The sequence below is a fragment of the Rhinolophus ferrumequinum genome, chromosome 6, assembly GCF_004115265.2.
Source record: "Rhinolophus ferrumequinum isolate MPI-CBG mRhiFer1 chromosome 6, mRhiFer1_v1.p, whole genome shotgun sequence".
Taxonomy (NCBI): domain Eukaryota; kingdom Metazoa; phylum Chordata; class Mammalia; order Chiroptera; family Rhinolophidae; genus Rhinolophus; species Rhinolophus ferrumequinum.
In genome coordinates, this window is record NC_046289.1 from 18621033 (window position 1) to 18642539 (window position 21507).

General features: G+C 40.9%; 1 protein-coding gene across 2 annotated transcripts in view; it reads right to left on the reverse strand.

Moving 5' to 3' along the window:
* Positions 1-719: 719 nt before the first annotated feature.
* TSHR (thyroid stimulating hormone receptor) overlaps positions 720-21507 on the reverse strand; it is a 109689-nt gene continuing 88901 nt past the window's right edge. For both annotated transcript variants that reach the window (XM_033107010.1, XM_033107008.1), the window contains exons 10-11: positions 5954-6142; positions 720-3927 (exon numbers count right to left, since the gene is read on the reverse strand). In XM_033107010.1, coding sequence (XP_032962901.1) covers positions 2514-3927; positions 5954-6142 — 1603 coding nt within the window. In that variant the 3' untranslated portion in view covers positions 720-2513. The remainder of the gene's footprint in view (positions 3928-5953; positions 6143-21507) is intronic.

Consider the following 21507-nt stretch of genomic DNA (forward strand, 5'->3'; position numbering starts at 1 on the left):
TGCCCTCACGTTTACCTTATTGCCACTTATGGTGTCGCCCTGTGATATACACTCTTCTTCTAATTGGCAGCTTCTGACGTGCAGTAGATTATCCATAAGCCAAGGGTCAAGAAACTCTGAGAGTAGTTTGTGAGACACTCCTTTGAGCAACACATATAAACTTTAGGACATAAATTCTGTGCTATTTATTGCAACTGGCTGGAAGACATTTGTCCTCACCAACTTAGGTCTATCTTCAGATGGTTGAAAGCCACCAGATAAAGAGGACTCCGACCAGGTCTTATAGATTTATTATCTTCATTAGGGTGCTATTTAAATTCCTAGTGTCAATACTAATCATATTTTTTCCCTTAGCCATCACTGCTTGTCAATGTCTCATAATTCAATATAACTTTTCTTCACATAAAGACCATTTATAATCAAGATACAATGTTATATTGAAGTTATTGATAGTCAATAATTTATTAATATGGATTTATTAAGAAACCTGCCAATTGTTTTTCCTTTTAACACATATAATGGTAACCCTAAAAGAAGCTCACAAATTACAAAAATCAATACTCTAGGACTCAGCACAGTCATTTCCTGGGACGAAACTTTATTTCCTGTTGTAAATGCAAATTTTAGTAACAATTCTGTTGAAATTACTTTTCTAGGACTGTTTCCAAAGCATTATTTCAACTACTCAAGATAAAACACATTATTTATCAGAATGTGATATTTCAAAATGCCTCAGGTGAGAAACCACTTGTCAAAAGGTAACATATTTGTTTAATTTCATTAGTTACAAGTGAACCGGTGGGTAAGTCATGATTTTAGGTATGTATGTTTCTATTAAGACATCCAAGTCTCAGTGACAACCAGGAATGGGTATAGCTATGGGGAGATTCCAGGCGAGTCGGGGGTACCATCTCTGGGAGCCCACTGGGTCCACCAACCCTACTTCGCAGATTTAAAACAACAAAAGCTTTTAATTCATGGTGTGATTTAAGTCATGGTGTGGTTCACAAAAATGAGAAGCAAATACTATCTCTGCTTGGGATGAAATTAAGGGGCTGTCTTGATGGATACCTTGGAGAGTACATCTATAGAGAAAGATCCTCACCATTTTAAGTAAGGGAGCACTGTTGGGGAATAGAAATTTTATATTCAGTGATCAACAAGGTTGAAAAGAACAGATAGTTTAGGAGGGAAGGAACCTCTCTTGATAGCTTTAGTATTGTATTGTGGGATGGAAATAGCTAAGTAAAGAAACCAATCACTGAAGAATAGGTAAACGTTTTCAAGTGAATCTGCATAGTGAAGTGGTAACTGCAAATAAGCAAAATTTGCAAAGGTACCTTTTATTCTATGATATGAATACAAATCTGTTTTTCATCTGATAATTATAGCTGTGTAGATCTAGTAATTAGATGAGTGATTTAGATCTATCCCAATGTGGTCACTCAATATTTTTGGTGCATCACAACTAAAAATGAAACAAAGAAAAAATTTCCTGGGTCATATGTCTAGATTCCAAACAGAAGGAGATGGCAGCCCTACAAGACAGGAAAAAAAGATTTTTCTTCCTTAATACGTTTCTTTCTCTTTATCGTGGACACATATGTTTTAAGGGGAAGGGATGTACATAGAGTGTTAAAACTGGAAGAGGCAATAAAGCTCCTTCATTTCTATAGACTCCTTAGGCCCAGTGATTTGCCCAAAGTTACCTAGTGTCCAACCTGCTTTAGTAATCAATGGGTGATTTATCGTACTCTGTTCGTAATTTCCACTTGTTGCTACACAGAAATATTTCTCAGGTTCACGTCTTTTATGCTCTGAGACTAGCCAAGAAAAACAATTCTTAGTTTGGCTACCTAAGCGGAAATCTTGCCAGTTTTTCTGAGCAACACATAACAATTGGGTCACATCATGTACATTCTTGGGAAGAGATGATTAATAGTTGTAGAGTCTCAAAAAGCAACTTGTAAGCCTTTCCCCTCCTTCATGCCTCATAATAGCCATCCCTTGCATGATATCCTATTTGACTTTTCAGTTTCCAGTATCTCAAACTCTCTTCGGTTGTATCGGGGAACATCAAGTTGGACTCAGCCATGTGGCCGATTTTATCTTGTGGTCACCAACCAAGGTAATAATAGCATTTGCCATTTGCTGAATCTTTAGTATGAAATACTATATAAAAATGAGAAGCTCACTGTTGGCATAGCTCAGTGGATATTCATTGAGCATCTTACAAAATGTCATTTCTGCACTTAGCATCAAGCAAGTCTTCCAGAAAGTATAGATTATTTTGATATTACCTGGAATTCAGACATGTTGGTTGCCTCTCTTCCTTCTTGGGGGTGATGATTAGGTTAATGCTAGTCCCTTTCTAGAGATGAACTCTTGCCCCATGAAATGTCACCTGCACAAGAGTTAGGTCAGCTGTCTTGTGTGTGTCATGGGGTTGGAATGTATGTTTAAGAAACTAGCCTCTTATAAGCCCCTACCACTGTGAGTAGTGTAGGGTCAGCTTACAAAACTGTTTGCTTATACTCTTTCGAGCCTTGGCCCTGCTTATTTCTGGTAAGATGGGAGTTTTCAAGCAGTTCGTAGTCATCCTGCAGGTTGGGGAGATTTTGCCTCATGTCCTGGGTAACCCTTTGGACCTGAATACCAGTGCTGTTCTTTGTAGAAACCCTTTGGCCCCGGTATGCCTGAGCCTGGCGTTTACAGATGCCAAACTTACTGAGCAGGATAAATACATCCCTCTGGAAGGCCTTGGTGAAAATCGCATACAGGAATGGATTGGCACAGGAGTTAAGTGGATAGAAGAGAACCAGCAAGATTTTGGAGTTGGTAACCGTGATAAGAGGCTTGTTCATAAGTGCTGACAGAGCATAAAATGAGATTGGGGCCATGCACAGGAAGTCAGTGAAGATCAACACAGCCATTCTTTTGGCAATTTTGGTGTCTTTGTCCCCCGGGTTGTACTGGGGATTGCGGACTGTGATGTAGATCTTTACGTAACAGAAGCAGACGATGACGAAGGCGACTATGTTGAGCAGCAGAACAAGGATGATGTACGCCAGGGCCAGAGGGGTCTCGGTGTCCATGGGCAGGCAGATGCTGACCTTGGCATAGCTGCTTATTCCCACCAAAGGGAGCAGGGCGAGCAGGAAGCAGCAAACCCAGCCCCCGACCATGATGGCGTATGCATGCCTGAGGCGGATTTTCCGGTCCAGGCGCATGGCGAAGGTGATGGCATACCAGCGCTCCAGGGTGATGACTGTCAGCGTGTACACCGACAGCTCGCTGGCAAAGACGGTGAAGAAGCCTGCTGTGTTGCAGCCAGGGCCGGTCTGCCAGTCGATGGCGTGGTTGTAGTACTCAGACTGCGTGTAGAGGTCGACGGAGGCGATGAGCAGCAGGTACATCCCCATGCAGAAGTCGGCGAAGGCCAAGTTGCACATGAGGAAGCGTGGGACGGTCAGTCTGTAGTGGCTGGTGAGCAGGATGAGCAGGACAAAGACGTTGCCCAGGAGAGCCAGCAGACTAACAAACCACACCACAATTCTCAGGAACTTGTAGCCCATGATATCTTCACAGGGGTTGAACTCGTCGGATTTTGGGGTGCACACCATGTCTTCGTTGCCCCCACACACAGTGTAGTCATAATGGTTATCGAAGGCCTGTAGGGTCTCTTCCTGGGGGTTTTTGAGCTCCTGGCCGAAACCAATGATCTCATCTTCTTGTTCTTCAAAGAAGACGTGATAGTGCGAGTTGCTGTGGGTATCCTGGAGCTTGGAGAGCTCCGTGTACCCAGCACTGCCGTCACGCAGGTCCTCTTCATATTCCTGGGAGAAGGGGCCGTTCACAGCATTCACAGATTTTCTCTGACGCAGTCTCCGAATACTGCTTTCATTACACATTAAGGACTCGAGGATTCTGCAAGGCAACAGAAATAACAGCCCTGTTGAAAACCCGCTGCTGGTCCCCACAACACTTCGCGAAACATGCAGAATACTTACTATGATCTACGTGATTCTACAAGATTCTACATGACCTGGTCAGGCCCGTCCCTCTAGTCAGTTTCTATTACCCTCTCCTTCCCTGCTGCGGCCCAGTGACGTGAGCCCTTATTTCTTTCTCATCTGCAACCAGTTCAAGAGCAATAGTGAGGAGAAACAGCATGGGTGCTGGAGCCGGTCTGCCTAGGTTAGGACCTGGCTCTGCTATGTACTAGCTCTTTCACCTTGGGCAGGTCTAGAAACCTCAGTTTATCCCATTTTAAAGATGGTATCATGAAAGTATGTATTTCATGTAGGGTTATTAAAGGATGAGGCGAGTTTATCTTTTTTAAAGCTCTTACATTGTTAATGCCATATATGTATTGCTTATTGTTATTATTTCTATTCAGAGCTTTCCTTTCATGTTCCTTTCGCCTGAAAAATTCATGACTGCTTTTACTCATTATTCAGTTCGAACTCAAATGTCCCTTTCTCAGAGGGGATAGCCTTAAATAAATTGTCCTGTCCTTGTGTGTATTTCCTTCATAGCACTATCTGATATCTCATATTTGTTTGCTTGTTTGTTTTCTGACTCCGCCTAGTAGAATGTAAACAAAATGCAAGAAGGCTCTTCTCCATCCTATTCATTGCTGTGGATAAAACAGGGCCAGGCACATAGTAGGTGCTTGACAAATAGTTTCTTAACAAATGAATAAATGGACATTATGCAGGCATACTCATGGAAGATTTAATTTTTTGCTAGCACTACACAGATAATCCAAAGGGATTATTTAGCTTGCTGCAGCTGCTGAGCAGATGTTGATTCATCTCCTGGGCTCTGGTTTAAATGCCCAGTGGACTGCCTGTTCCAACCTGTTTGGAGACGAACGAGAAATCTGGACTCTGCCCTTGAAGCCCAGCTTAGCCTTTCACCCATCCCTAGTCCTTTCCCACTCGAGGCCACATGGCGTCAGTATAGAGCCTGCTATCACCATCTCCAGAACCCACTCCTAGTTTTCTGTCGGTGTGATGCCGGTATTTGCCTTCCTGGCACAGCTATTCAACTTCCTGTTTGCTTCTGCCGACCCCCCCCCCCCCCACTAGATCCCAATTATTTCTGACTGCAAGTATGAGTGCAGACAGTCAACCAGTAGATATTATATAGACACTGAGAGAGTCAGTCACAAGTGAAGGTGGCTTTAGGAGAATGGGATTGCATGAGACACAAAGGGGGAAATAATGCAGAGTTAAGTGTAGGTGAAGACAAGATTCAGAGAAAGCATAGAGAAAGAAAGAAGGCCACCTCTCCTTTGCAGCCCCGTAAGCAGCTTAATCATAAAATAAGAACATATTGAGAGCTTATAATATTCCAGGTCATTATGATAGGTCTTTTCTATTCAGTTTCTCATTGAATCTTCTCAAAACATCTATGAATGATAGCCTTATGATTTCCATTGACAGAGGCGCAGGAAAGTTAAGGAAGTAGGCTGGGATGACACAACTAGGAGGTGGCGCAGACGGCGTACAAACCCAGCTGACTCCCAAATCCACAAACGTGTCACCAGGAAGTGGCAGGTGCCAAGCCTGAATTGAGCAGGCAACCCAATCGCTTGTTTTTAAGTTAGTCCTCACATATTGTGGCATCTAATGTGCGTTGAATCTCGAGGTCAGAAACCATGTGGTGTAATCTCTCTCTACGATTCTACATGCTCTGGTCATTTCTGTCTCTCCTGTATCATCTCCTACTCTCCTCCCTTCCCTACTATGGTCCATTGACTTTGGCCTTATTTCTCATCCGCAACCACGCTGAGTCTGCAGTCTTTGTGTCCCATGGATTTCATGTTCCTTAGGGATGCTTCCAGTTCTTTCTACCTGGTTAACCACAAAACATCTTCCCCAAGCCCAGAAATTAATTTAACTCCCACCGAGGCCTTTGTTCCTTATTGCAGACACCTGCCACTTACCCTCTGGTTTTCTTCTGATTCTTAAAAGCGCAGCAGTGGCTCGGATAAGAGAGGTCAGCCCGTGTGAGGTGAAGGAAACTCAAGGAAAGTGGAAGTTTCTTGAGGGTCCAAGTGTTTCTTGCTATCAGTTCCCTCAGGGGCTCCAGGCCCTTGGGCGGGAGGGTGGTAACACTGGTTTGAGAAACGTCCCTGGAAGGGAGAGAGCAGAGTGATGCAGAGAGGTGGTAAGCAGCCAGAGCCGTCTAGTTGTTGGCCAGAAAGTCAAACGGGCCTGACAGTAACAGAGAGATGTATGCTCCTTTCTGCTCTTGAATACGCACTCTGAGTTTTCTATATACAGCCACCCGTCTAAGGAAGGGTGGCTAAATTGATTTCTACTAGGTTTCTAAATTGATAGCTTACAAGGGACTCCCATTTTTATTGCTTGGCACTCCAGGGTCCATCAATACTGATAATAGTTTAGCAGGTAGTTTATTTTATCCATTGCAATACATACATCTTGGAGTCAGAAACAGATGTCCATTCTACTCTGGAAAACCACACCGTATAACTAGTAAAGAGTTTCAAGAAGCCCGAGAAATAGGCTCCAAGGGGCCCAAATTGCTCTCAGTCTCTGTGAGGACAAGGGTTTGGGGATTAGTAAACTGCTCACTGATACGGGTCAATACCAGTATCCTGAAAGCTTCTCCGAACGATGCATTGAGAGTCATACCAGTTCTGTGGTGAATTCATGCCCCAGAACAGCCTCCCCACAGTTTCTTTAGAAGGCTGTAAATGTGTTCCTGGAAGGAAACTCCGGTATTTACATTCACAGTCTCAAATGAGATTCAGGTTACTTCTGAAAACAATGGGGAAAGTGGTGAGGCAGACGACAACGTAGACATTACTGTTAGTTACTAAAGTTACTAGTTAGTTAATTCAAGACTTTCCGTGTGACATTTCTAGTTCTTTTCTCAGTCCCAGAGAGGCCAGGTTACCTATCTTGTTCCATCATTTCTAATTGCATTGAATAATGTTTGAATAGGACCATGCATATTTAACCTGATAGCTCTCATTTTATATTTTATCGATTAAAATATTTGCTAAATATTCCTTATATTTTTATGCATTTTATAATTTTTCTACAATTCAAAAATTTAATATGTAATTTAATTTTACGATTAAAATATTTAATATAATTAGTAGTGTCTGATTAGCGAGCAAATTCCAATATTTGCGACTTCTTCCTCATCACCATTGTAATTGGATTTAGCTGGGATTTACTTTTTTTTTTTAATTTTATTGGGGAATATTGGGGAACAGTGTGTTTCTCCAGAGCCCATCAGTTCCAAGTTGTCCTTCACTCTAGTTGTGGAGGGCACAGCTCAGCTCCAAGTCCAGTTGCCGTTTTCAATCTTTAGCTGCCGGGGGTGTAGCCCACCATCCCGTGTGGGAATTGAACCAGCAACCTTGTTGTTGAGAGCTCACACTCTAACCAACTGAGCCCTCCGGCCACCACTGGGAGTTACATTCTTAGGTTCAAGGCTTCTAGAACTGGCTACTCAATTTTTATAAACATGAAGCTTGTTTATTAACCTCATTCTCACCACAGAACTATAATTCTCAGGGAAGGGCGCCACGTTTACTATTTTGTTTTGTATTCAATTTAAAAATTGTATAATTCAGCATTTCCCAGACTAAACTGGTGGTAAGAGTTACCCTTGGCGCTTGTTACTATACTATTCCCAGGTTATTTTTAATATTAAGGATATATTGTGGGAAACTGGCATAAATAAACAACTTTGCAGTTAGTGAGAGAGTTGAGGGATGTTGGAGTCAAACTTAAGCACAATCGTGAAGTAAATGAAGCTGAGCTTTGCTCTCCTGCCTCATGTGTCCTTTGACGCGTCTCTTCCTCTCTTAGTCATGCTGTCTTCGGGGTATGGCCATCTTTCTGCCTCCAGTTTTCTGGAAGCAACTTACGTGTTTCTTTATCCAGTGACACTTTCACGTCAGTGTTAGATACCCTGATTGTGTGTGTTCATCTGAGTTTGTCCTTCCAAGTAATGTGTTTGCATTTTAATAGATATTTCTTGGGAAAACATGTTAGTAACCATTCCAATTACTGTGTGACAAAACGTCTCAAAACTAAGTGGCATCAAACGACAACCTTTCATGATAAGTATAGCTTTTGTGGGTCAGGATGTTGAGCAGGGCCTGGCGAGAATGGCTTGTGTCTGCGCTGTGATGTCTGGGGCTCAGCTGGGAACACGTAAGGCCGGGGGCTGGATTATCTGCAGGCTCCTTCACTTGCATGTCTGGTGCCAGGACTGACATGATGCAAAGCTGACAGCTGGGACTGATGACGTGGCCTCTCTATGTGGCTTGCGTTTCTCCCATCGTGACAGCCAGGTTCTGAGTGGGAGCATCCTGAGAGGAAGCATCTGGAGAGAGCGCCTTTCAAGAGAGCTGGTAGATTCAAGGGCAGGGGACACAGAACCTACCTCTCAGCAGGCGGAGTATCAAGGAATTCGGTGCCTAATTTAAAAACTGCCATGGTGATCTAATGGTGGGGATATCATTGAGGCAGATATCTGGTGAAAACTGGCAACTCCTGATCTACACCCCAGGTCAACTGAATTATAATCTCTGATGGTGGGGCCCAGGAATCTGCATTATCTAAGATGCCCTCTACATCTTAGATAAGTATCTTATCTCAATTCTCAACATTTTTATGAAGTTAAGACAAAGAAACAAGGCACGTTGTATCTAAGGACTCAGGGAAACAAGGGAGCCATATCTATAACCTGGGTTTAGAGTTCTTAGAATCAGTGTCCTGGAAGCTTTTCTCTACCCCTTATCTTCAGAGCTCTGGAGTCTGTGAACTCAGATCCAGGGGCATTAGCCCTCCAGGCATCTGGGAGGGAGGAATTAATTCTATGGTTCGTCTGTGTGTCTGCAATGAGTGTACCCCAGCTGGCTTCTACTTGGGTCCCAGTGCAGGCACGGAGAAAGCAGGTGTTGAAAAATGTGTCTAAATCTTGTGACAGAAACATCTGTAACATCATGGGTCCTTGGTATATAATATGGGTTCGGTGAATGTTAATTCTCTCCTTGCCTTAATTTGGAGTTTATTGAGCTCAAGTAAGAAGCAAGGAACCCAGCAAATGCAACTCCAGCCCAGGTCTTGACTTGTATATCCAGTTGCTTATTTGACATCTTCACCTGGATGCCCACACATCTCTAACTTAACAGGTCCATCCCCAATTTAGTTTTTGATCTTCTTACCCCCACTTCAACCTGCTCCTCCTCCACTTAATCTAGCAGAAGTCCTGTGGATTTAAATTTCGAAAGACTCCTGAATCTATGTATTTGCATGTCCAATGTAAGCTCTCTCCTTCAAGCTAACTGTCCTCTCTTGCTGCGGTAGCTTTCTGGTCCATCCTTAATCTCTCCCAATCCATTCTCTACACAGCAGCCAGAATAGTCATAAAATAGGTCGAGTAAGGTCACTGTCCTGCTCAAAACCTTGCAGTGACTCCTCATGTACCATGAATAACAGCTAGTCTTCTTTCCGTGCCTTTCAATGCCTACAGATCTGGCCTTTGCCTTCCTCTCCAGCCTCGCCTCAGGGGCCTCAGGTCACTGACTGCCCAAATTACAATGTATGTGGAGCCATCTTCCTCCCCACTGGCATCAGCCACTTGATGTAGCTCTAAGTATCCATTAAGCCTACTGCCCCTAAAGTGCTGGTGAAGTGCTGCTTTCTCCTGACGCAGGCTGTTCCACTCATTCTACTTTGGTACTTACAGAGTCCAGTACGTGGAACAATTGCTTTTTTTCCATTTATTTGGATTTAACCTCCCTTGCAGAGATCTGCAGTTTTAATCAGAAAGGAAGGTAGGAGCTCCTGGATACTTCCCAATGGATGTAGCACTGCCTCTCTGCTCAAAATATCCCAATGGAATGATTCTTCCCTCCAAACCTACTCGTTATTTCTTTATTTCCTGAATTGTGTCCACCTCTTCCAGGGCTTGTATCCTCATAGGGTCTCTCTTGCCATCACCAGAAATATTTACAGCAACATGCAATTGGGCTAAGACCCCCGATTAGATGTCAGCTGAGCTGTTTATACGTCTACAGTCTCATGTTTCTCATCACTACCACCTTAGTTTAGGTCTGAATTACATTTCACATGAGTTTTGTAAAAACTTCCTGACTGGTCTCCCAGAAATTCCACTAATCCCACCTTCAGATTTAGGAAAGAAAGTTCTTTCTAAAACTTGGATCCCATGGTTCCTCCAACGTTTACAGATTGAAGTTCAAGCTTCTTAGAAGAGTATCTCCCTTCTCCCCAGTGGGAGTCTCTTTCTGAATCCTGTGTTGTCTTCTTTCTTGATTTTTCTCCTTCAATTCACTGGAACACATTTTCTTAGAAAAGCTATATGAGGACTTAGAAAAGCTTTCTGAGTCCTTGCAAGTCTAAGACTGACTTTTTTTTCCTACCCTTATTTTACCTGGCTATTAACTTTACATTGTAAATCACATTTCTTCAGAATTCTCAAGGCTTGATTGAATTCTAACACCCCGTGTTGCTTTGGCAAGAATGAGTGATTTCGGTTGTTGTCTTTTTGTCATTGACTTGTTTCTACTCTGGTAGCTTTCAAGGCCTTCTCTTTCTTTTCCAGCTTTATTGAGATATAATTACCTTATAACCTATTAAGTTTAAGGTATACAATGTGGTGATTTTGATATATGTGAATATTGTGAAATGATAATATGGCCTTCTCTTTGTCCCTGGTGTGAGATTCCATAAAGGTGTGCCTTCTTATGCATCTTTTTTCCATTTATTATCCTGGTCACTAGTGGTGAAGGGGCCTTCACTCTGGAGACCTGTGTTCAACGCTAGGAAAATTTTTGGTATTGTTTCCAGGATAACTTAGGCCTCTCATTTTCTTTGTTTCCTCTCTGCAATTCCTAGTAAGTGTGAAAGGAACCTGAATCCATCCGACATATCTCCATCTTTTCATACAAATTTCTCATGTTATTTTCCTTGAATCTTCTGGTAGAATTCCTTGACTGTATCTTCTATCTCTTCTACTGAATTTTGAAAAAATAATTAATTATAAAATTTCCCAATTTTATTAACGCATAACTGACAAATAAAACTGTATGTGTTCATATATGGTGTACAATGCGATGTTTGATATATGTATATTGTGAAATGATTACTATAATTGAGCTAATTCACACATTCATCACCTCACACAGATATCATCGTTGTGTGTGGTAAGAACATTTAAGACCTACTCTTTTAGCAAATTTCCAGTATATAATATAGTATTATTATTAACTGTAGTCACTATACTACCCTCATACTTTAGATCATCCGAACTTATCGATCCTCTATCACTGACACATTACCCCTTGACCAGCATCTCCCGATTTCCCCCATCTCCTAGTCCCTGACAACCACCATTCTATTCTCTGTTACTAAGAGTTCAAGCTTTTTAGATCCTATGTGTCAGTGACATCACGCAGTATTTGTCTTTTTGTGCCTGGCCTTGAATTTTAATTTAGCTTGATGAGAACTAGGACTCTGCCTATTCTGTTCAATGCCATATTTTTCGCACCAAGACTGGTGCTTAGAAAACAGAAGGAGCTGAATACCTATGGTTCAGATGCACAAATACATTTTAAAGAGAGCTTTCTTGTTTTCCTTTTTTGTAGCATATTTGAGGAAGTGTACATATTGTTTAGGAGCATGGCTTTTATTTTATTTATGTTTATTTTAATAATCTTTTTATTTTTCAATTACAGTTGACATTCGATATTATATTAGCCTTAGGTGTACAGCACAGTGGTTAGACACTTATATAACTTATGAAGTGAGGTCAGTACCCACCTGGCCCCATACATAGTTATTACAATATTATTGACTATATTCCCTATGCTGTACTTTACATCCCTGTGACTATTTTGTAACTGCCAATTTGTACTTCTTAGTCCCTTCACCTTTTCAAGCAGCCCTCCAACCTCCCTCCCACTAAATTCAGACTATCTGAATTTGAATCCCAGCTTCAGCACTTACTATAAGTCACTTAATCTTTTTGTGCCCCAGTTTCCTCATCTTGAGTTTGTTGAACAGTAACTGACAGTGTGTTCTCCATAAATATTAGCTATTACCAGTATTGTTATAGTTATAAGGATGAAGTTTCTTCTCAGATTTATCTCAGGTCACGAACTGCTTTGGTGAAAGTGCTTTTCTGTTCTCTGTAATGTCTTTGGTTCGTCCAGTCTCATTCCTCCCTCCATATTTGTTTACCTCGTTTTAGATCTTTCCTGTTAGAAGCATTCATTGGCTGGTGATCCTTGGCGGCACATTCCTACTTAAGAGTGAGGCATTGAAAATGTAATTGGGAGCTTATCCACTGGCAAATTTTGCTTTAGGACAGTTGTGTAGGGATCTGGCCATCATGTTATTGGTCCCTAAAATGCCAATGTGGAGGTCTTTTTCATTTTAGAACTTCTCAGTCTAGACTCAAATCTCCAGCCTAGAGGGGATGTACTTGGCTGCTGGTATTTTGCCTGAATGGGGTAGAGGGTTAACATTTCCAGCAATAGACCTTCAATAAATCCTTTTGTTTTTAGTCCCATGTCTAACTGTTGCCACATGCCACATCCAGCACCTCTCAATCCCATTCCCCTTAGAAGTTCTGCAGGACAAGGCAGCTGCCTCTGCCTGTACGTTCCCTGTGGATACTCTAAGTTTCACCTTCCTTCTCCTCTGCCTTTTTCCTCTGAGTATTCTGTAGCTTTCCATACTATCGATGTGCCCTAACTTGTCCCCTTTGTCCTTGTAGATTTATGTATAGTAAAAATTCCTTTTCCATATTTTTAGGGGGAATCTCACGAGACAGAGGAGATAAAAGCTTATGCTTAATGAATCACCTTTAACTTTTAATCACTACTTCATTTAGCACATAGAACTGTGCAAGAACTTAGAACAAACACTTGTTGAATGCTGCGCAACACTAGACAGTCTCTCAACTCTGGAATCGATGGAGAAAGAGAACCTCAGTCTGAAGAAACTCCAAACTTCAATAAGGCAGGGATCATTTTAAGTTATTTGAAGCTGTATCTTTTCTCATTCATCTAAATTTTTATCTGATCACTTTGAATCCAGAGTTTTCTAATAGTGTGCCTTCTTTTTTTAATTAAATTTAAACATTTTGTTTGTAGAGTGAAAGGAACCTTGAGAGTAGCAGTTAAGGGATCTGAATTCATTTGTGAATGTAGCCATATGGATGGAAACCTACAAGCTGGAAGGGCCTCCCTCTCTCTTACTGACTCTGGCACTTTCCACAAAGAGTTCATTAAGTGATAGGCACTAAATGTGACAAGAATTTGTCTCTAGCAAGTATTTACTCACAAAACAGAATGCAACTGAGTGAAACCTCCCAGACAGTTTGAAGTCTAATTGTTTACATCATGGGAACCATCTCAAGTTAAGTGTCTAATGAAACTAACAGGACCTGAAACTAACAGGAGAAAGTGAGTCCTTCAGGGTTATATGCAAGGCAAGAATATCACCAAATTTTGTGATGCCAGGAAATAAAAAAGAGCCAACTGATATTTGATGTTTTAGGAAGAAAAATTTTGCCTCAGAAGCAATTATGTACAGTATCATCTCCACACATTGGAACAATTTCCATTCTGTGTGAGATATTTTGTCACTGATTCTTATTTAAAGTTAATCTTTGATGAATTCAGCTGCAAATTAAATAAGCACTGATTGCGTTGCCAGTCTTTCAGTAGCAATTGCAAATGTTTTTTATATTTGCTTGCAATGAGTGTGGGTTTTTCTAGAGGTCACTGTGTAGAGGCCAATCCATTATAAATGTGTAGATGTAAATTGGTAGATGAAATGCATGTAAGAGCAGAAAGAACATGTATTTACTGCTTAAAAGCCAGTTTAGTTAATTTATTAATACTGAATTAAAAATAATTTAAGGGCTTAAAAGCTGTAAGTTCAAGACAAAGAGCTCGTTTATCTGTTTACAAGAATTTTAAACCATGATACATATTTAAACAGTAAATATTTATTCATTGCTTTCTATGTCTTAGGTACAATTCTAGATGCTAGAGCTATGGCAGTAAACTATTAACATGCAGAAATTCCTGTTCTTCTCATGCTTACATTCTAGTGGGGAGAGAAGGATAATTTAAAAAAAGTGAAACTCATGGTATGTTATATGATGACTGTGAGTACCATGGGGAAAAGGAATACAGAGAAGAGGAAAGGAAGAACCCAGACATGAAGTCACAATTATAGATGAGGGAGGGTGTCAAAGAAGGCCTTACTGAGGAGATAGTTGAGCGAAGGTCTGAAGGAGGTGAGTGAGACAGCCATGTTAGCATCTGGGGAAGAGCATTGTAGGCAGATCCCATCCAGTGCAAAGGCCCTGGTATGAGGGTGTACATGGTATTTTTGAACAAGCAAGAAGGCCAGTGTGGCTGGGACTGAGACAGTGGGGTGGGGGTGGGGAGGCGGTAGGAATTGTGAGAGAAGAAGACAGGGAGGTAATGGGGAACCAGATCATGTCTGTAGGCAATCAAAAGTACTTTGTCTTTTCATCAGAGTGAGATCAAAAGCCAATCTGACTTGTTTAAAAAGAATCAATCTGGCTATTGTTCTGAAAGTAAACCAAAGAGAGCAAAGGGTGGAAACAAGGATAGAGAGGATGGTGCCTTGGACCAAAGTGGTGACATTGGAGATGCTGAGAATGTTTGGAATTTGTATAGATTTAAAAGGTAGAGCCAATGGGATTTTCTGATGGTTTGGAGATAGGGTATGAAAGAAAGAGAGAAGCCAAGAATGACTCCATGATTTGTGGTCTGTAACTAGAAGAAGGGAGTTGCCATTTCCTGAGATGGGAAGGCTGCAAGCAAGGCAGGTTTGGCAGGAATGAGCAGGGTTTCAGTTTTGGACAGATCAAGTCTGAGATGCCTATTAGACCTCCAGGTGACATTGTCAAGTAGGCAATATGCTATAAGTCTGGAATTTGGATGAGTTGCCTGGATAGGAGATTTCTATTTGGATATCATAGGTATTATGCAAAGCCATAGGAGTGGATGAGATTACCAAGGAAGTGAATGAAGATAGAGATAAAAAGAAGACCAAAGATGGAGCCTAGGGGCACTCTAACATTAAGAGGACAGGAAGAAGAAGAAGAACTGGAAAAGGAGACTGGGAAGGAGCAATCAGAGGTAAGGAGAAAAACCAAGAAACAGTGGTATCTTGGAAGCCCAAAAAAAGAAGATTCTCCAAAGAGATTGGAGTCATCCACTGAGTCAAATGCTTCTGAGATAAAAAACTAAGAATTGGCCATTTGATTTAGCAACTGTGGAAGTCACTGGTTCCACAGTTCACTGGCATGGTGGGAGGTGAAAACTTGATTGGGCTGAGCATAATAGAGACTGGGGAAGAGAAATTAGAATTGTAGCCAACTCTTTTATGATGTCTTGCTGCAAAAGGACACAAATAAATAAGTCAGAAGTAAACATGAGTGGAAGGAATTTTTAAAATTATAATTCCATATATGGCTCTAAAAGATGAAGAATTTCTTTAAGATAAAAGAATACCTGAAAATAATAATAACTCTTTAAAGTCATCAAATATTCATTCAGCATCCCTAGAGAGGCAAGGTAGTTGTCTCATTGGAATCAGGATCCAGATAGACCTAGGTTTTGCGGCTGATTGATGCGTATTTTACGTATCTTTTAATCTACAGGCTCAAGAAATACTGTTTCAAGATGGCAGAAACTGCAGCATGTTTAAATGCTGATGGAGGATCATCTGTAAAGAGGAAAATACAGATGATATAGGACAGAAAGGTGAGGATTGCTAAAGAAATGCCCTTGAATTGCTGAGTGGGCATGGATTGGAGGATCCGGTGAAGGGGACAGCCTTCAAAAGTGACTTAAAATATAGGAGAGGAGACAAAGGATGTGGACATAGATACAGGAAGATGAGGAGATGTGGTGACGGGAATACTCTTCTGATCAGTTTCATTCATGATGAAATGGAAGTCAAGGTGATCAACGGGGTGTGAGAATGAGGGAAAAGGACAAAAAGAATTGAGGAGAAGGGAGGCGTTATGACGTATTCACGCAGGAGAGTGGGAGAGTGAATAGGGAAATGGGATGTTAACTGCTGTGGAGCACTTAGGGCCCACTTGTGGTGAATGATTTAAAGTGAAATCACTTGCCATATGCAAAAGTCCAGGTTCACAGCACGTGGCTCGTTGGATTTAACCAAAGTAGGGTTTTTCTAGGAAAGGATTATAAGGAAGAGGGGCAAGGTGGTTAGTTGGCTATGGGTATGTGTCAGTGTTTATAATGATAGACCATGAATTTAAACTGCTTCAGAAAGCAATTGAGGATATGAGAGAGGTGAGAAATAGTACGATATTACTAATGGATTGTAGATCCTATTGGGACAAAAGAATTGAGGAATTAATGTATTAGAGTGAAAGAGATAGAGAGACAGTAGGATGTTTGCGACTGAGATTATGGAGGGTTTGTAGTCAGTAGTAATGACGGGCCTAGAGTACGGTCAAGGAAGTGAAGTTTGGAGGTACAGTGGAGGGCAAGTTTATCGGAGGAGTGAAGGTCGGTCACAGTATAGGAAAGATGATCTATATGGATATTGAAATCACCAAAAATTATGAGAGGGGTAGTGCTAGAGAAGTCAGTAACAGCAGTTCAGTAGCTGAAACCTTCAAGAAATGAGACAAAATTACTTTGGAATTCATGGATAACAACCTAAAAAGATATCTGGGTGGTAATGTCTGATGGCATGAGCATCAAAGTTGAGGAGGGTTTTTAAGGAGGAGGGAGGGATAATGGTCCAAAAGCAACAAAGAGGAGGAAGGAGGTCGTCCAACTCAATTCCATTTCATGTAAACTGTTTATGCTTCTATGATGTGAGTCAGTAATTAACATGTTTCAAAATAATATCTTCTATTTTAAGATATTTCAAAGCTGTCAGTGCCCACAAGTAAATGTCTTTACTTTGCTCACATGAGGATTGAATTGAAACATGAATTTGCAAGTTGCTCATATGTATGACTTAGAAGGAAAGAGGTGTTATTATTGTAACTTTAAATGCCAAGACAAACATGATGAATAGAAAAGTGAAACTATTCTATCCTCGTCTATTATTTTGGCTTGAAATTCATCATTCATCAAATATTGAATGAGTTTTTGCGATGTGTGAGACATTGTGTAAGGGTTACAACAGTAGGAAAAATAGACAAAAATCCCTTCTCCTATTGTATTACCTACCAGCAGAGGGAGACAGAGAGTGGACAAGCAAGTAAATGTCTAGAATGTCTAGCATGTCGGGTGATATAAGCATCATGGAAAAAAATAAAGCAGGATAAAGAGTGGTGGCCAGTTTGCAAATTTAAATTGGGAATTCGGGGAAGACTTCAATGAGAAGCTTACATTTAAGCAAAACTTGAAGGAGGTGAAGGAGCAAGCCCCCTGGATATCTGGGGGAAGAGTCTTCTAGGTCGAGAGAACAGGTAGTGCACAACCTGTAAGGTGAGAACATGCCTGGGGGGACCTGTTCAGTGTGGTTGGAGTTGAGGAGGAAGGAAGTAGGAGATGGGATCAGAGGTACTGGGTTGTGGGTGGGGGACAAATGGCATAGGTCTTTGAAGGCTGTTTGTGAGGACTAACTTTCTTTTGAGTAAGATGATAAAGAACTGGATGGTTTCAAGTAGAAATTTAATAAAATGATCTGGCAAAGTTGGAGAATTACAACAGATGCAAGAATACTCATACGTGAAAGGGGTTGATGTGATGTGTAAGAGGAGATGGTGTTTCTGAGTCAGTGCTGGTTCCACATTTTAACACCACCACTTATGGCCAGGTGACCTGGGGGACTTAGGTGATATCTCTGCATCTCAATTTTCTCATTTGTTAAGTAGGGATAATAAAGACCTACTACTGAATGGTTAAAAAGGCTCAAGGTGACAGACTATCTGTAAAGAACCTAGCACATAACTAATGCTCAAAAATGGCTGCTATTAGTAATAAGAAAATGGTTGTCTAAAGATTCACATGATCATAAATTGCCAACCTTTTCTTGAAATCTTTGTGTACAAACAAAATTGCTTTGTAACTCAGCTATCACTGTTATCCCGTTTTTTCGCCCTCGTGAGTTTACATAATTACACTTTTTTTTTTACGCCCATAGCTTCTATAACCTATGAAATCTCATGGAGTTTCCTGTCTCAGCATAATGGATCTTGCAATGAAAAATTACCTGTAGACTGTAATTCAGTAAGGTCAGAGCTCCTCCTCACAGTAAAGAGAGGAAATGATGGCAATTTATTGCAAGTCAGATGCTGAAACAGAAATCTATCCTCTTCAATGTGGAATCCTCTCTGCCTTCTCCTTCCGCATCCCCTACACACATGCAAAATGACCATCATCATAGTGACAAAAGGATCAGCCTCAATGCTACCTGTGAGAAAGGGGAAGTCTTACTTTTTTTATAAAGGGTGTTTACTTCTTTTAGACTCAGAAGCAGAATGTAATTCACAAAATGGATTTCAGAGACTTAGCAGAGATAGTGTATCAGAATGAAAACCCTTAACTACCTTATTTCCTTCCACCTGTTCTAAGAGTAAAACGCCCAGAAGAGTCAGAGAATTTAGTACTCATCCATATTTACTTGGGAAGAATTGAAAATAGCTTCTTTTGTTTATATTTGAGGGTGATTTATTGAAAAATGTAATCCCAGGTTGATTTAGCCCTCCTTTCAGGTCTTTTATTGGCAGCGTCTTTTAGTTCATTGTAGAGTCATGAAAAAAAACTTACTAGAGAACAGAGTACACATGATTTTTGCCTCATCTATTTGGCCCCATGTAATCTCATTTCTCTTTCTCATCACACAAATAATGGAGACTTGATATGGGTGAAATCACCAGAAATTATAAGAGGAGTAGTGTTGGAGAGGTCAGAATTCTTTGGGGTTCATAGGATGAAATAAAATAATCTAAATAAGAATGTTTAGCACTGAGTCTAGTAGGTACTCACTAAAAAATAGACTTATTTATACTTAAAGTTGCAAAGAAAAAATTGTGCCCCCACTTGTTTTTTCTTCTGAAGATTCATAACTGTGAAGGGTCTTGCTAAAGAGTGGTGCTTAGTTAATAAAACTGTTCAGAATTTACATGGTTTAGAACATTTTGTACACATTGTTTTCTTAGGATTCAGACTCAGAAAATCTTCTTTTATGTTCTATAAGTGTTGATCATGGTAAGAAGCCCTTCCCTAAAACAATTCACTTTAGCAAAACAATGTTATAAGAAACAGTTAATGGATTTGTGAATTATTCTTTTTAGAGATAGTTAGTCATCCTAGTTTACTTTTCAGCTAGGCATGGATATGAAAACATTCACTCAGACTGAATTCCCTGATGTGAAAGGCATGATCATTTGAGGCCGGATGATAGTACTTTTAGTCAATTGAAGCATTGCAAAGGTTTATATGACTTTGAGGATCTTTGCGATAACTCCATCACATCTCTCCCACCCAGTCAGCCCCCTGGTTGGGGAATGCTCTGAAAATTTCTCAGTTTACAAAAGTTAGAAAAAGTAACCCTATCATTAGAGATTGCTGTGACTTAAATTATTGTTCGTTTTTCTCATATTGGTGGCCGTGGTAGTAAGAGCTGCTACTGATCAGTAAATTTGGATTTCGGGGGGAATCATGCATCTTGAGTTGTTGACATAACTTCTCTGGTCTGAAAATTCCCGGCTGAAGTCAACCATCCTTTTGTTCTCAGCAAGAAGCCAGCATGCACACAATTCTGGAAAGGTAATTGTTCTTTCTCTTCAAATTCTTCTGTGACCTTCTTTGAAGCTCTCATAGACTCCAGAAAATTGTCACAGGCCCTCTCCTTTGCTGCGCCTCTGAGGACCTGGCTGTGTGACTTAGGAAAGACGACCTGCTTCGGTTGCTTCCTCAGCAACTTGCCTCCCTTGGCATGAGTCTGGCTTGGTGCCCAAGCTGGGCACTGCAAAAGGTCTGTTTGTCTTTGCATTCATTTCAGTCTGTGAGCAGAGAGCAGCTTAGCAGACAAACGTCCTCTGGTTTTCCAGCCCTAGGAGTTTCCCTTCCTCTCCAAGAGCTGCTCCAAAGGCTCTCTGCTCAGCAAGCACAGAAAGGGAGACAAGGCACTCCACATGGAGTAGGTCTTTGGGCTCAGATTCCCTCCCTGCTGAGGGAGGTCCAGTGCCTGCCAAACAGCCAGTAGGTACAGATGAGCAGTCCCGGTGCACTGGCTGGGACAGAGTATCTAGGACTAACATCAGGGCTGAGGGTGGGCAAAGGCAAAGTGAAGAAGGCATGGGAGTGAGCTGAAGAGGGCCACACACTATAAGAGGTTATGCAGCGATTACCAATATTTCCATGGGGGTCCTTCAGTGGGTCACTTTACCTGCTGAGTGAGGTCACATTCCCCATAATATGATTTCAGCACCATACACGTTTTAGACACTCTCCTTTGGCCCAACTTATGTTTTTCTTTCTTTCTCTATATTTTGTTCTTTGAACACATCCTGTGCTTTCCTGTAGTCTTGCCTTTTGTTCTTTTTCTCCTAACTCTATCTCCATCTGTTGCCACTTCTGTCCCTCATCTGAAGCCCATCTGAAGTCCCACCTCCTTAAATGAGGCCTTTGCTGGTTACCAGAAATGGTATTTTGATTCTCTAAATATCTCGTGTGGCTCTTTTTACATTAAACTTATAGTATAGCGATTTATTCCCATTTCTCCTGAATTTGATTATAACCTCTTTAAATGCAGAGGCTGTGTCTTATCCTTCTAACTTTCATGGCGTTCAGCAGGTGCTCAGTAAAATGCCTGTGAATAAGTGAATAAATGAACATCTTGCATGAGTTTGTTTCAGATTAGCCATTTCTCCTTAGAAAGGGAAGAAACAAAGGGGAAAGAGGGGATAAACTGGGCTGGGGGAGGGTTGGTAGTTACGACAAAAACTGATTTTATTTAGGCCAAGAATTTTATCCAGGATCGCCACTCAATAATAAAAAGAGAACCCAATTTAAACAATGGCTAAGATATTTGAACAGACGCTTGACAAAAGAAAATATTTAAGTGGCTAATAAGTACACGAAAAGATGCTCACCATCATTCATAATGAGGGTAACACAAAGTAAAGTTATTCTACATTCATTAGAATGGCTAGAATAAAAAAGGTTGACAATACAGTGGGTTGGCTGGTACGAAACTATCATATCTCACTAGTACAAATAGAAAACAGGACAACTATTTTGGAAAACAGTTTGTCCGTATTTCCTATCAAGTTACTTATACATTTATCCTGTGATCTGACAGTTTCACTGCTAGATTTTTACACTAGAAAAATAATAAGATATGTTGTTGTCTATGGAAGGGTGGGGTGTGAGAGAACTTTCTAGGTGATGAAAATATTCTAAGCCTTGGCTGGGATAGGGTAATATAGTTTTGCTAAAACTCG